Raw genomic sequence first — 10,000 nt, forward strand, 5'->3', positions numbered from 1 at the left:
ATCCTGATCCTAAGAATACTTATTTCCTATTTGTTATAACCCCTATGTCACATATACAATTCTATCACTTAAAAAATTAAGTCGTTTGAAGAATGAAAATAAGAAAATAATTCATGTTTCATGGCGTTCTGAAGCTCTACATACTATTCTTTACTGAATTATGTATCTAATTCACGTCTCATAGCCACGTCAGAATTCCTTTTTCTTTCTACGTGCGTTATCGGGAAGGATCGGATGCCACTTTCTCAGATGACATGGTAATCCGCGTCAGTCTCTTGTTTGGATACAGACTGAGCCAACTCAATCACCTTCCTGACTACGCTGGAGAGACAGTACAAATAAACCCTAATGGAACTATCCACCTGTTTTTGTGTTCTTCCTTCCTGTGACATGAAGTGCTTCAAAAGAAGAAAAAAAGATACATTAGGAAGAAAATTTACTTATTTGTCTTCAATATTCTTTCGGGGACGCAGTAAATGCAGTGAACTTTTAATCTATTCCTTTTTTTCTTTTTATTTTATCCTGTTAGTTGGTCTAGTTGACAAATAAAAACTGACGTGACGCATCGAGCCAGTATTACTCTCTCTCTCTCTCTCTCTCTCTCTCTCTCTCTCTCTCTCTCTCTCTCTCTCTCTCTTTCTTTTATCCATTCTACCCTGCCCTTTGTACATCCGAAATATTGCAATACTATAGATTTTTTTCCAGTTGTGGTTTTCCGTAGCACGACTCACAAATTGAGCGTCTGGCGTGGCGGAAACTAGAGTCTTGATTCCTCTCTGCCGCAACTGCTCACATCAATAGTCTTTATTTTCAGAGGGGATTTTTTTTCGACAAATGACATCAAAGCTGAGAGTGTAATGCGGCTCATTTTGTAGAAAGTTTTTTGTTCCGAGAGCGCCGCCCGTAAAATAGATGAGTTGGTATGTGCGGGTATGTATCAGTATGTAAAGTTTGACTGTGTTCCTAATGGTGAGGTGAAATGAGTGACTGGTGTGGTTTTGGATTGAAGACTCGGGATAATTAGATACACTGATTCTCAACTGTTGGGTAATATCAAGGAAACACACATGATAATAATAATGATGAAAAAACATTGAAAATACCAATTCCAAGATAACAAAAACACTGAGAAAACAAGGAGCGTTGGTTATATTTGTCTTGTTGTTCATTTCACTCGTCGTTTGATTTCTACATTAGCTGCATAAAATTGTTCTTCGCATGTCACAAACCCAAGTTCTGTAATGCTACTCTCTTTTTTTTCTTCAACCATGTAAGCTAAATTTAACACATCCAAGGACGCGGAGAGGTGCCAGAGGGAGGTTTTGCCATACTAATCCTACAATGTACCTGTCTCTCTACGTATTTTTCTGTCTATAAATCTATCTATTTATCTATTTGTCTCTCTTTACCTACGTACCTATATATCTAATCACTTACTGTATTCTATCTTTCTCTTTCAATTCTCCTTTCCATCGTGTTTGTCTCTGTGTCCATTCCCCGTTCACGCTACCTTTCTTTTTGATTATCTCTTCACGTCACCTGCTCGAATTCCACCCACCTCACTCCCCACACATCGGCTGGCTGAGAGTGAAGTATTGATGCGACATCACACCTCTTCTGTTCCTCCTGCTCGTCCTTGTAATAAATATGCGCTTCCTCTTGTCTGTGACTCGAGGAAGGGGAAATTAAATGATACATGAATTAGATGTTGTTTTGTTGTGTGTGTGTGTGTGTGTGTGTGTGTGTGTGTGTGTGTGTGTGTGTGCGTGTGTGTGTGCGCAGGTGTTAATTTTTTCACCGTTTCATCTTTGTTTTTTAATATATTTTTTTCTTCCGTGTTTTTATTTTATTTTTGTTGTTGTTTTATCTTTGGCTCTTATGATATTTTGTCATCGCTTTTTGCTGTTTCATTATTTCATGTACAAAGTATTTCTTTTAATTTTCTAATTTTGCTGCTTGTTTTTCTTTCTGATTTTTAGCTCTAATACTTTGCCTAATCGTGAATACAGTATTTATCCTGTTGTTAGAATATTTGACTGAATTATCTTTCCCTTTCATTTTTTTTTTTTTATTATTTTTGCATGTTTCAATGTCTTCATTCATCTTTGCTTAATTCTTCTTCCCTTCTCTTTCTTTCGTCTTCCCAACTCTCACATTTCTCCTTTGCATGTTGTTTCTTTCTCGCCTTAACTTCCGTGTCTCATTCTCCCTTCTCTTTCTCTCCTTCTCTTCTCTGTTTTCTTACATTTTTCTCACGCATCCCTTCCTTTCTCTTTCCGTATTCCTTCTCTTTGACCTTTTCTACTTTTCCACCTTCTCCTCTTCCGTCTTCACCCATTTCCTATTTGTGATTCTCTTATTCTTCCTCCTTCCGTTATTCATCCAAATTTACTTCCTTCTTGCAATTATTTTTTTTATTTCTTTAACACACACACACACACACACACACACACACATATATATATATATATATATATATATATATATATATATATATATATATATATATATATATATATATATATATATATATATATATATATATATATATACTCTATTCACTCTTTATTTCAAGATGGTTTTTTTTGTCATTTCTTTTTTCTGTGGTGTTGTTTCTTCTTTCATTTCTTTCGTATTTGACTTTTTTTCCTTGTACTTTTTGGTGTCTTTCTTTGCTTCTTCAATATTTTGTGTTTGTGTGTGTGTGTGTGTGTGTGTGTGTGTGTGTGTGTGTGTGTAATTCACTGTTTGATCTGCTGCAGTCTCTGACGAGACAGCCAGACGTTACCCTACGGAACGAGCTCAGAGCTCATTCTTTCCGATCTTGGGATAGGCCTGAGACCAGGCACACACCACACACCGGGACAACAAGGTCACAACTCCTCGATTTACATCCCGTATCTACTCACTGCTAGGTGAACAGGGGCTACACGTGAAAGGAGACACACCCAAATATCTCCACCCGGCCGGGAATCGAACCCTGGTCCTCTGGCTTGTGAAGCCAGCGCTCTAACCACTGAGCTACCGGGCGTGTGTGTGTGTGTGTGTGTGTGTGTGTGTGTGTGTGTGTGTGTGTGTGTGTGTGTGTGTGTGTGTGTGTGTGTGTGTGTGTGTGTGTGTGTGTGTGTGTGTGAGTGTGTGCATTCTCTTTCAACATTTCTCTTCACCGTCTTACATGATGCATTGTAATTTACCCTTTCTGAAGTTTTTTTTTTTTTTTTAATAATATTTATTATTTTTTTGTAACATGCTTTAATTTTATATATGGATTTTTTTTAACATCGTCTTATCTAACATCAACAATTCCAGGTAAAAAATGTTAATTTATCTCAATATCTTATTTGATTCTATCTCCTTTTTCACGTAACTAGTTCTAAGTTCTCTTTTCTCACTTATTTTTTCCTTTCCTTAACACCTACACCACTCTTGCTCTCACTTCCTCCATGTCTCCTCTACCGTGACCAGTGGCTCTTTGATATAGTTCATGACCCACAGCTGAAAGGTACTCTGTTCGATCCCATGCCCTTGTAATTTCGCTGTTATGTAGAATTACATAGAAAAACAAGCCAAAACAGACCTTACGGTCTTCAAAAGATGATCTGACTTAAGACTACTAAGGTGATAGTGGAAGGAAAGGACAGGAATGGAGAAGATTCTTTTTCATTGCCTCCTGCATAACCCATAAAAGAAAAAAACCTAATGGGGTTAGAGAAGGGACACCTAGAAATATATTTTTTTGGAAAGAATGAAAATAGATGAACTCTGAGATGCCCCCATATCCTAGAAGCAAGGAAGTTAATGTCTGCAAGAAAAGCCGTTACCAGGGGATTGAAGGCAAACTATTTGTTAATGCGGCGTTTTAATGCCTATGCTGTGTTGCGATCCATCACGTCTCGGTGAAATTCATTCCATAAATTAACTACATGTTGAAAAGTATTGAAAAATGTCCTAACAATTTCCCAAACGTCTCCTTCCGTGTACTTCAAAAAAATCTATCTTGTGGAGGAGTCAGTGTTCTCTCGTAACCCCATCTGGTGACACAGTAAACCTTACCAATAATAAATTACTACTTCTTTCTTGCAATACCATAATTTGTTCAGTTCCCGCATACGTACACTCACTATAGTTGGTCACTCTGTCATCGTGTTACTCAGGTTGTAGAGATATTTACTGAACGTTTTTAGTCGCGTGACTCAGGATGCATAAGCTCAGGTTACATTACATTCAGTTCGGCAAATTTTGTTAAAGTTAAGTAAGATTACGGAAAATAACCCAATATTATTATTCCTAGTGATATAAAAAAAAAATCACACAACCAATAAAAAAGTAATCAACCAGTCAGTCAGTCAAATAGCCAAAACAATCATTTATTCAACCAACAAGCCAACCGATCAATCAATCAACCAGTCAATCAGTCGCCCCGGTACTCACCAGTTGCACCGCCTCCACAGTCCTCCCCTTAAAGGCCCAGGTGAGCATAGCAGGTGGGCGTGACCCTGACGAGGTGCACAAGAGTTCAGCTTGACTTCCCTCCCGCACAGCGCCTGGACCTCGAATCACCACGCTAGTTGGCAACACTGTGTGGAGAGAGATAGATAGATAGATAGATAGATAGATAGATAGATAGAGAGAGAGAGAGAGAGAGAGAGAGAGAGAGAGAGAGAGAGAGAGAGAGAGAGAGAGAGAGAGAGAGAGAGAGAGAGAGAAAGAGAGAGAGAAAATTACTTTTATTACCCGAGGCTGGTTGTAGAAATGATAAAAGCAACACTGGCAAATTGAGACGAGAGTTACCTGTCTATCATGCTGTCTACGTGTCTGTTTGTAGTTTGTATGTATGTATGCATATATGTATGTGACTGGGTGTGTGTCAATCTATGATTTGTGTATGTTTACTTATGAGTCTGTGTGTCTTGTATCCTTTAATATGTTATTGTTGTTTTATCCAAGTGGCTGGATGTTTCTTAATTAATTTATTTGTGCATCCATGTATCTATATATCTATCCTTCTGTCTGTCTATCTATTTATGTAATTATCTATCTTTTTTTTTATCTCTATATACCTGCAAAAAGCTTAACATTACATAAAATTTATTAAAAATTCAATTATAACAATCAATATCTACTAACATTAGAAATAGTAACCAGCAACACAAACACACGTACACACGCACATAGATATACACACAAAAAAAAAAAACAGTGAGTCCCCCTTACGAAACATCTTGATGGTGACGGAGGCGGTGACGGGCTCAGCGAGGGGCGTGTTGGTGGCGGCGCAGGTGAGAGTCGCGTTGTGCCACTCCCGCGTCAGCCTTTCCACCATTATGGAGTTGTTTACTTGCTGCCGCCCCTCGTCTCCCACCTCCCATGTCTCGTCCAGCAGCCGCTCCTCCCGCCACCACGTCACGTTAGGGAGCGGTGTGCCTGAGGAAGAGTGGTGTTCGTGGTAGTTGTCGTTTGATGTGGAGTTTTGAAATAGGTAGTGGGAGTGAGGGAGGGAGAGAGGAAAAGAGTTAAGGTGGAAAGGGTGCTAACGTCAATGATTCTATAGGTGGAAATGAGAAGGAAGGCAAAGATTGGAGGAAGGATGGCAAGAAGGTGGAGAGGGATGGGGGTAAGGCAGCGATTAAGGGAAGACGATACATATGAAGGGAGGAAATATAGGGAGGTAGGAAAATAGGTAGAGAAGAAGGAAGGAAGGGATGAAAGGAAAAAGGACTACATAGAGGGAGGAAAGTTAGGAGGAAGCAAGAAAGGAATTGAAGGAGGGATGGAAGACATAGATGCATGAATGAAGGATGAAAAATAACATGAGGGATAAGAGAGTCAAGTCACACAAACAAAGTACCTGATGCTTTACTCTCCCTCCCAAATTGCATCCTTCTCTGCAGCCTCTCTCTCTCTCTCTCTCTCTCTCTCTCTCTCTCTCTCTCTCTCTCTCTCTCTCTCTCTCTCTCTCTCTCTCTCTCTCTCTCTCTCTCTCTCTCTCTCTCTCTCTCTCTCTCTCTCTCTCTCTCTCTCTCTCTCTCTCTCTCTCTCTCTCTCTCTCTCTCTCTCTCTCTCTCTCTCTCTCTCTCTCTCTCTCTCTCTCTCTCTCTCTCTCTCTCTCTCTCTCTCTCTCTCTCTCTCTCTCTCTCTCTCTCTCTCTCTCTCTCTATTTTCCTTCTCACCCCACCTTATCCTACCTTTTTTTTTGTTTTCTCATTCTTTTCTTCACTATCCCAGCACTCCATTTTTTTATTTCCATTCTTCTTTTCACTTCGTACTCTTCTTAGTCTCATTCTCTCCGTATCTTCCACAGATTTTCCCATTACTCCATTTTCGCCTCCATCCTCTCCTACCTCCTAGTCCTGCCAGCCGTCATTCCTCCTAATTCCCCTCATCTTCCATAAACTTCTTCCTCCTCGACATTCTTCTCATTCTTTTATCTATTACTCTTTATCCTTGACTTCTGTTTTCTTATTTTCTTAACTTTCACTTTTTCCCTCATTCTATCCGTTTTTCTCTTGTTCGGCTACTTACAGTAGACCCTCGTCCACCTTTCCACTGAGTCCAAAGGCAGAGGCGTGCTGTTAGGAGTTGCAGGGGTTGGGGAGGAGACAGATGCCCTTGCCACGTTAGCATAAGTCAGCTCCCGCCGTTGTTCTGACTCCTTCCAGAGTTAAGAGGAAGAGATAAGCTATATTTCTCCGCCTCCTTGCTGGTATTGCCTCGGTGCTCCCTAAAGTAAGGGTCATTACTTCCCCGGCAAAGGCTGTGGATGCGTCAGGAGCTTAGATTCGTCTGAGATTTGTTTACGCTGACTTTGGGTAGTTAGCTAAGTGTAATGGAGGTTGTTTAGATTCGTTTTTGGATGAAGTTTTAATATCTAGAAACGTCACGTGGATATTATGCAGGCGAACAAGGAGACGTGCTAAGAAAACCACAAAGTAACAGTGTTGAGTGTTGTCAAAAATCTTGAATAAACACATTTTCAAATTTATTTTGCCATACCAGTCCGTGAACACACTAAGTGAATGAGATACACATGGACAAAAATTCACGCAAATAAACCGATACAAATGTATGACTATTTACTATGTTGAGGATTATCTAGTTTATTAAGTGGGTATATGTTGAAGTTTGATTTTGTTTACGCCAATCAGAATCTAAAGCTTTTCGTCTGAGCGAGTTCTCTACTCTAACGGACTCTCTTCAGCCTGTTTCTCATCATCGTAATGTTGCATTTCTTGCTATCTTCATGCCAACTACTCTTGTGATCCAACTAACTTCATGTCTCTTCTCCTACTCCAGCCTCGCTGCACAAGAGTTTCTTCATTCTTTCATCAATATTGTCTCCACCTCACTAATGCAAGAGTTAATCATTATCTTCATTTATTCATTCCTTTCTATGATGAATTCTGAATCTTCCTGCCTGCTTCCTTATTTCTATCTTCCCTTGAATTAAACTCTTTCATTAGGAAGTTTCAAGACACATCATCACATCATTTGGTTTTGACTAACACTTTCCACTCCATATGAGGATCGGCACATCGATGAACCTTTTCCATTGTTTTTGTTGCCCTTGGTTGGCGCTTCTCCTATATGAGAAAGAAAAAAAAAATATGTGATAGAGATGGAGTAACAGATGTACAAGCAAAACAACTGAAAGCTACCACTGATATAGGTTCAAACTGCACGAGTAGATCAGCGTGGTGAGGCTTGTCCAGTGTCTTATATGGACATATTTTTAAGTTCTCTCTGGAATATCAACACGTGAACAGATCTCGTCGATGTCACACAGACTGAGAGACAAATAGATAGCACAACACTACTAGAAGTAATCAAAATGTTTAATGTACTAGTAGCTAAGTGTAGCGAAGCTTATTTGGAGTCATGTATAGGAATAATTTCAAGCTTGCTCTGCCATACCAATACGTGATTACACCACGTGGATGAAACTGTACATAGCTGGATAAACAGACTCACAAACGATCGAATCCTGGCAGTGATATATATGCGTTACTGTACATTTGTTAATTAATACTTCAGCCTGAGTAGTGGAGCGGGCTCCGAAACGACAAAAGCATCACGGAATCCACATCTCCCGCATCGATGTTTTCTCGCTTTTCCGAATGACTGACGCCCAGCTCCCAATACCGTCAGCTCCACTGACGTCACCAGTAATACATTCAGTGTGTGTGTGTGTGTCTGTGTGTGTGTGTTCATGGAGAGAGGCTGCATCGGGGAGTATAACATTCAGCGCAGTGGATCAGTATTCACGTGGAGTTCATTTGTATATCATGGCATGTCCTACAGTAATTAATTTAGCTATATTGGAATAAAAGTACAAGTAAAAGTCATTACAGAAGAGAGACGCTAAAAAGAATACGTTCGTTTTCGATCAGACAGACATACAGACAGAAAGACAAATGGGTGGGCAGAGAAACAAGTAGGTAGGCAAACAGGAAAACAAAGAAACAGGGAGATAGACTGTCCGCTATCTTGAAATAAAAGATAGAAGAGAAAATTATGAATTTGGAATAGGATGAGGAAACATACGTATAAGCAAAAATAAACTCATTGAATTAAGTTCGAGAACTTGAGCAATTATAGGTCATGTGATAGCAGTCACGAGGATAGAAGAAGTCAAGAAAAGAAAAAAAAATATGAAAAGGAAAAATCAAAACGTCAAATAACAACAGCAAAACCGGTGTAGCAGCAACAACAACAACAACAACAACAACAACAACAACAGCAACAACAACAACAACAGCAACAAAAACAACAACAACAGTAACATAGAATACAAAAGATAAAAAAGAGAACATTTAAAACAAATGAACATCGATATTCAATGAAAGAATGAGGAAAAGACGAAAATAAACAAGATCGTGAAACTGATTTTATAAATGAAAACAAAAAATCGAGGAAAAGAAACAAATACAAAGAAAAGAAGAACTGAAGTTAAATGAAAAGAAAACAGTACAGAGAAAGAAACTAAAATAAGAGGCAAAATACAACGAAAAGAAGAAAAGATCCGTATATTGAGCAGTCCTCTCACCTGGCCCGGCAGACACTCACCTCTCACCTGGCCCGGCAGACACTCACCTCTCACCTGGCGCGGCAGACACTCACCTCTCACCTGGCCCGGCAGACACTCACCTCTCACCTGGCGCGGCAGACACTCACCTATCACCTGGCCCGGCAGACACTCACCTCTCACCTGGCGCGGCAGACACTCACCTCTCACCTGGCCCGGCAGACACTCACCTCTCACCTGGCCCGGCAGACACTCACCTCTCACCTGGCGCGGCAGACACTCACCTCTCACCTGGCCCGGCAGGCACTCACCTCTCACCTGGCGCGGCAGACACTCACCTCTCACCTGGCCCGGCAGACACTCACCTCTCACCTGGCGCGGCAGACACTCACCTCTCACCTGGCGCGGCAGACACTCACCTCTCACCTGGCGCGGCAGACACTCACCTCTCACCTGGCGCGGCAGACACTCACCTCTCACCTGGCGCGGCAGACACTCACCTCTCACCTGGCGCGGCAGACACTCACTTCTCACCTGGCGCGGCAGACACTCACCTCTCCATGATATGCAGGTGAGGATAACCTTCTGGCCCTCATGGTAGGGACCTACAATACCATTCTCTGCCCGCCCTGTCTGGCTGTCTAGCACCTCGACGCTCCTTGGCGGCTCTGAGGAAGAACAACACAGACATCAATCCCACCTTTGGAACACTTGTGGACTGACCTTAATCCATACTAACCCAAGATGATGCACCTTCATTAATTCAGGAATAAAAAGATCCGTGGAATTACCGACCTTGATTCATTCTTGCCAGAATAAAAAAAAACACACTTCTGGAGAATGAAGCACCCTCTTTCACGCTAGGCTAAGAACACTAATAGAATATCCTTGATCCAACATATCCTTACCACATCTGGAAGTATCATCAACATTAATCTAAAGAGTCAAATATACGTCTCCTCAGTGAGCGCACCTGCG

General features: G+C 40.9%; 1 protein-coding gene and 1 non-coding gene across 3 annotated transcripts in view; both read right to left on the reverse strand.

Annotated features, from left to right (window-relative positions):
• LOC123514303 (hemicentin-2-like) overlaps positions 1-10,000 on the reverse strand; it is a 236,942-nt gene that overhangs the window by 97,241 nt on the left and 129,701 nt on the right. For both annotated transcript variants that reach the window (XM_045272124.1, XM_045272125.1), the window contains exons 5-7: positions 9,577-9,690; positions 5,215-5,424; positions 4,432-4,577 (exon numbers count right to left, since the gene is read on the reverse strand). In XM_045272124.1, coding sequence (XP_045128059.1) covers positions 4,432-4,577; positions 5,215-5,424; positions 9,577-9,690 — 470 coding nt within the window. The remainder of the gene's footprint in view (positions 1-4,431; positions 4,578-5,214; positions 5,425-9,576; positions 9,691-10,000) is intronic.
• Trnav-cac lies at positions 2,959-3,031 on the reverse strand. Its single transcript has one exon. It is a non-coding gene; the product is annotated as a tRNA-Val (tRNA).

This window comes from Portunus trituberculatus, chromosome 37, assembly GCF_017591435.1.
Source record: "Portunus trituberculatus isolate SZX2019 chromosome 37, ASM1759143v1, whole genome shotgun sequence".
In the NCBI taxonomy this organism is placed as follows: Eukaryota; Metazoa; Arthropoda; class Malacostraca; order Decapoda; family Portunidae; genus Portunus; species Portunus trituberculatus.